Genomic DNA, 5,695 nt, shown 5'->3' on the forward strand with positions numbered 1-5,695 from the left:
AAAGAGGTTTCCTATGATCCATTTTCAACCATGAACACCTCACCAAACAGGAGAAAGCTGGTAATTTATGAGAGGCAAGCTAACCATGCCTATACCCAAAGCCTTAATTTATGGGAAAGATGTTTAGGACTCAGTGTCAGCATTTAGAGTTTACAGGCTTCCCCCAGCAGCTTAGCCCAGGTGACAAGGATCTGCATGGCTGAGAAATGTCAACAGCACCAGAGGCCACGAGGTGAAACCACATGTACAAGCTTTATCTTCACTAAGAGAATTGTTCTGAAGGACACAAGAGCAGTAGAGAATTATTCTATCTTTAGGTCTGCTCCTCCAATATTGAAGGGGTGAAGAAATGGTTAAAACTTTAAGAAGGGATGAGGTGTTGCTCCTAGAGCAATAGTGTCCTAAGGCAAGGAGAGCTACTCAGAAGACCTGAGCAAAGCCACAGACTCACCTCTTCTGGTTTTGATGGGGTCAGACCAGAGAGTTTGGTCTTTCACGATACCTTCAGTGTTATCTACCAACACATATTTAAACCTGTGGGGAAAAAAGTGATTGAGAGTCTTGGCAGATGAACTTCATTATTTGGGACAGCAAGTGGGTTTGAGTTCCATCAGGTGGTCAAAGATTTTGTCCAACAGTGGAGATCTTTGCACTTTCCCTGCTAGAGGGGAGTGTTGGAAAGACAGGCCAACATCAGATCTGGCAAAGAAATGGAGTTTTCTTTCCACAATAGCTAGAGTTAAATGTCCTAAAGAGCCAAGGAGAACTTTGACTCCCCAGAATCCCATCAAAACCAAGCAAGCAGAGTCAGATCCGTGTCTGCAGTTTGGCAGAATCATCTAACACAAAATACTTGGTGAATAATCTCAACATCATTTCCCAGTCAAAATCTTTTGCTGGCAGCAGTCTGTAGTCAGAGATGCTGCCATAGGATTATCTACTCCAACAAGGGTGTAGATCCAGCAGGTCACACATGATTCTCCCCCTCTACTCTGCTCTGGTGAGGCCCCACCTGGAGCACTGCATCCAGTTCTGGAGCCCCCAGGACAAGAGGGATGTGGAGCTGCTGGAGCCTGTCCAGAGAAGGGCCACGAGAATGATCCGAGGGCTGGAGCAGCTCTGCTGTGAGGACAGACTGAGAGAGTTGGGGCTGTTCAGTCTGGAGAGGAGAAGGCTCCGAGGGGACCTTATTGTGGCCTTCCAGTGTCTTAGGGGGGCTACAGGAAAGCTGGGGAGGGACTTTTTAGGCTCTCAGGTAGTGACAGGAGTGGGGGGAATGGGGCAAAGCTGGCAGTGGGCAGATTCAGGCTGGATGTGAGGAAGAAGTTCTTCCCCAGGAGAGTGGTGAGACCCTGGCATGGGTTGCCCAGGGAGGGGGTTGAGGCCCCATCCCTGGGGGTCTTTAAGGCCAGGCTGGAGGAGGCTCTGGGCAGCCTGATCTAGTGGGAGGTGTCCCTGCTCATGGCAGAGGGGTTGGAACTGGGGGATCCTTGTGCTCCCTTCCAACCCTGACAGATTCTGATCTGTTTTAGCAGAGGACTTAGGAGTGTTGGCTTGATGGTTGGACTTGATGACCTTGGAGGTCTCTCCCAACCTAAAGGATTCTATGATTCTATGAATTTTCCTACTGATCCATGAATTTAACCTGAATGACCTCACCACTGCTGCAGCAGCACAGAGCACCACCTGCAGGCTGCCAGAACACAGCAAAGCCACCTTCTCAATAAACCACTTCAGTGCAGGACTGGCAATTCACATCACACCATTAAAAAGGAACATTACAGACCCAGTGTTGTTCCCTGATGTGTTAGAAAAGCTGCAACCCCCCTTCCAAGAATGCAAAATTCTACCTGTATGTTGTATCTGGTGCAAGAGGTGGGTTACAGACACCTAGGAAGTTTGGGTCGTGCAAACAAGTCCCATCATCCCCAACTCTGAAGAGGTATTGTTGCAGGACATCAGAAACTTTGTTGACATCTCCTAGATGAGCCAGTTTGGGAGGTGATGCACAGCTGGGGACACTGAACCAGGCAGCCTTGTAAGGGCCGAGCTGCCCCCCACCTGTTTGCTGGAAGGTGTTTTCAAGGGGTTTGCTGCTGTTGGTGGTCACCAGGGAGCTTATTGCAGTTGCTGCAGGAGAGATGATTTGAACAAGGCTGTTAGAACTAGTTCAGCCCTTTATTTTCACCCTGGCATTTGCTCCTCTACCCCAAAACACTCCAAAGGGAAAAGCTGCCAGATTGGCTGTGTAGCATTCCTCCCTCTTTCTCCTTATTTGTTGATGAGGCTCTTGACACTTGACCCTCAGAAACCAGGAAGGATCCACAGCATATCTCAGAGCAATACTTTTCAGTAGCCACCCTCCCCAAATTCCTCTTTTCCAAGGAGATTCTGATGGAGGAGCCTGGCTGCTCCTGCCCCAGGGCACACACCCAGTAGATCCTGCTGTTCCAGAGTTGCCAGCACAGCCAAGGCAGCTCTGATACAGCCACAACTCCATCTCCTGGAGCAGCAATTCTCAGGGCTCTGGTCCCACAGCAGGTGGACCTCCCAGACCCACACTGTCTGCAGACCAGGAGCTGCATGAAGAGATGTGGTGTCTCCACTTCCAGCCAGCATGCCTCAGAGAGTCCTCACAAATCAGCCCTCTGCCAGCAGAATGGGAATCTGTGCCCAGCCCTACAGCACATTCTGGAAGCTCAGCTGCAAACATTTCCTGCTGCAAAGCCAAGGTCCAAGAGATGCTCCCAACACACAACTGCAGGCTGGATTTTTTTTGGGGAGCCTCTCCAGCTCTTCAGTGCTGTCAGCAGCAAAGGAATGAGTTTTCCCAAAGCCACAGGACATTGGGAACTGCTTCAGTTTGGAAGCATCCTGCTGTGCTCCTCAAGCAGAGTTCTTGCAATTCCTTGGCTGTGAGAAGTTTTTAGCAGAATTCAACCTGTTTTAAAAGGGAAAAGTTTCTAGTACAGGTTAGAAAAGCAGCTTAAGGGTCAGTGCTTGAGTGAGCTGAGCTCTGACACCCCTCTCTCCAATGGGAGCCAATAACATGAAGGCAAATACTGGCTAAGACATGCTCTATTCTTAGGCTGGCTTCCCCAGATTATAATTTCACATTAAGATTTTGAATTAAAAATCTCACAGCCAGGTCTTCCTGCTCTCCCAGACTCCACTTCAATAACTCTTAGCCTGGATCTCATGAGCAAGCAAGAGCTGATACCTGAGCAAGTTTGTTTTGTGCTTTTGAGGGGGGTGTTTTTGTTTGTTTGGGTTCTTTACTAGGTTGACCAAGTCCTACAGTGATATTTACAAGAAAAGAGCTAAAAGTTACATTAGTTCCTCAGAAATCTGCTAGACCTTCAGCTCTGTAGTATGCTGACACATCTCCTGACCAGCAGAGCTGGCCATAAGGTGTTCATTCTCTTAAAATTTCCTTCTTCCTACTCCAGGAGGCATCTGAGGGTGAGCCAACGTGTTTCTCTGCAGACCAGAGACAGATCCAAACAAAATTCCTCACAGTCTGCCAAGCAACAAGTTTGCATCTGCTTGCCTTGAAAGCAGCAGAAGAGATTCCTCCATATATGAAAGAGATCTCTGCCTTTTGTAGAGATTCTCCATCTGTGTGGGAAGCTTTTGCCACAGAAGCTGCAGAGGACAGGATGGCTGATGTGCTCTCTAACACAAAACATCATAATTGCATGTTTGAAGGTATAACTAGGTCCTTTTTCTATCATTATAAAGCTCTTATGGTCTGTTTTAAACACCCCTAAGGTCCCTCCTCTGCTGCTCTCAGGAAAAGAGGCTGCCCCCAGCCTGCAGAGGAGAAGGTGTGAAGCAAGGAGGTCACTTAGTCCTGTCAGCCCTAGCTGGCACTCAGGACAGCCTGCCAGCACAGCAGGGGACAGGGGAGGCAGGTCCTGCTCACTACCACCAACATTTCATTGCCAGGCAGGTATGAAACTCATTTTAGGAATGAACCCATGGGCCAGGCATCTTTGCCCACAACTCTAAGACTTGCCTTTGTCCACAAAAAATTTAAAAGGAGTCCTTGCAAGGGTTGACTATGCAGCAAACAGCAGCAGTTACCCAGCTTCTCTCAGCACAGCTCAAGCTTTTATACAAGGAAATTGTGTTTAGGCAGAGTTAAGGTATTGGATCACAGACCACTTGGTTTCATCAGCAAGGTTTGGGCAAAGGTTTCTAGCTGGTTTCTAGCTGTGCTGCTCCACACCTCTTGGGAGTGCAGTACTAACACTTGCTGTCATTCCTCAGCCCTACTGAAATTCTGTGGTTATTGATAGTGTAATTTATAATAACATCCCAGAGAAAACAGACCAGAGGCAGAGCTTCTATAGAGCTTCCAGCACCAGATCTTTCTCCTTGCCCCTCCCCAGACCCATGGAGTTACCTGCCCAGGAGGGGCAATGCTGGGTGCTCACCTGATTCCTTCATTGCATACAGATAGATGACATAAGATTTATTTGGAGACATTGAGCTGTCAAACCTACAGAAAGGCTTTTCTAGGGAGACTGTAGTAAGAGTGGGATTGGTTTTGGCAAGCTGAGGGGCTGCAAGCTGAGGCTTCAGGCTCTGACCTAGAAGAGAAAGATACCAAAAATGTTTGAAAAAAAATCTTTCTCCTCTCCCCTGCAAGCTCTGCCCCAAAAGGGAGGATCTGACAGTGCTCACAAGCAACATCAAAGCATAAGAGAGGGGCACAAGAAGCAGCTGAGCAGGAAATGACCCATCTTCCCTGTGAAGGTTTGGGAGGGGTGGGTTTTGCTTCAGTGCAAAACGGGTCCCCCAAGGATTTAGGGAGGTGATGTTGCTCCTCAAACATACGTGTCACAGCACCAACAAAGGCAAAGCCTCACAGGGGAGGCCTGAACCTCTGTGTTTGGGGTCCCAGGTACAGCCTCCTCCCCCCAGGGGCAGCACCAGGAGCAGTACAGTCAGCTCCTGAATCCTTCAGCAGCAAGGAGCCTTTATAAGGTTTTTAAGACCAGACTTGTTAACCTGCAGAGTCTGAGACTTAGCAAAGCCTTACAGAAAAGAAAACTGCCTCTGAGAGGCACTGGAAAGAGCAACAGTATTAGAATCAATTTGTCAGATACCTCCCCCTCCCCACATGAGCTCATCCCATCTCCAGCCCACTGGGGAAGATGAACTAAAACCAGAGAGATTCAGCAGCTCCTCCTCCTTCCCAGCCTAGCTGCAGTAGAGACACTTCAACAATCTTCCAGCAGAATACAAGTTTAAAGCACTAAAATCTCCTCCCAACACAGCTCCTAGAGCACAGCTGACACCAAAACCAAACCAAAAACCCATCAGAGAAACAGAAAGGGACGAGATACAAAAGGAGAGGGGGAGGGAAGATCACAAACAGATGCCTCTTACCTGCACACAGCTGAGCCAAGCAGCAAAAGGCCAACACAACCCAAGAGCTGCACATGCTGGAGCCTTCCAGAGCCCTGCCAAGGAAGGAAAAGCAATGCTGGGAGGCAGTCCCCACTGAGGAGCTCCCACATCCACTCCCTCCCTGAATTTTACCACACACCTGCCCCTTTCCACAGGGTCCCTCTGGTTAGAAACCACCCACCCCCTCAGCACCTCCCTAAATGCTCATTGCCCCTCCTGCTCAGGTGTCACCAGTCCCCCTCCTCCTCCTGTCTGAGCCCAGATTGCACCAGAGCAG

General features: G+C 49.0%; 1 protein-coding gene across 1 annotated transcript in view; it reads right to left on the reverse strand.

Annotated features, from left to right (window-relative positions):
• UPK3A (uroplakin 3A) overlaps nt 1-5,452 on the reverse strand; it is a gene marked incomplete at its 3' end in the record, with an annotated part of 6,563 nt that extends 1,111 nt beyond the window's left edge. Inside the window, exons 1-4 of the mRNA XM_008945579.1 lie at nt 5,398-5,452; nt 4,440-4,595; nt 1,851-2,130; nt 452-534 (exon numbers count right to left, since the gene is read on the reverse strand). Coding sequence (XP_008943827.1) covers nt 452-534; nt 1,851-2,130; nt 4,440-4,595; nt 5,398-5,452 — 574 coding nt within the window. The remainder of the gene's footprint in view (nt 1-451; nt 535-1,850; nt 2,131-4,439; nt 4,596-5,397) is intronic.
• Nucleotides 5,453-5,695: the final 243 nt, after the last annotated feature.

Source organism: Merops nubicus, unplaced genomic scaffold (genome assembly GCF_000691845.1).
Source record: "Merops nubicus isolate BGI_N331 unplaced genomic scaffold, ASM69184v1 scaffold11458, whole genome shotgun sequence".
Lineage (NCBI taxonomy): Eukaryota > Metazoa > Chordata > Aves > Coraciiformes > Meropidae > Merops > Merops nubicus.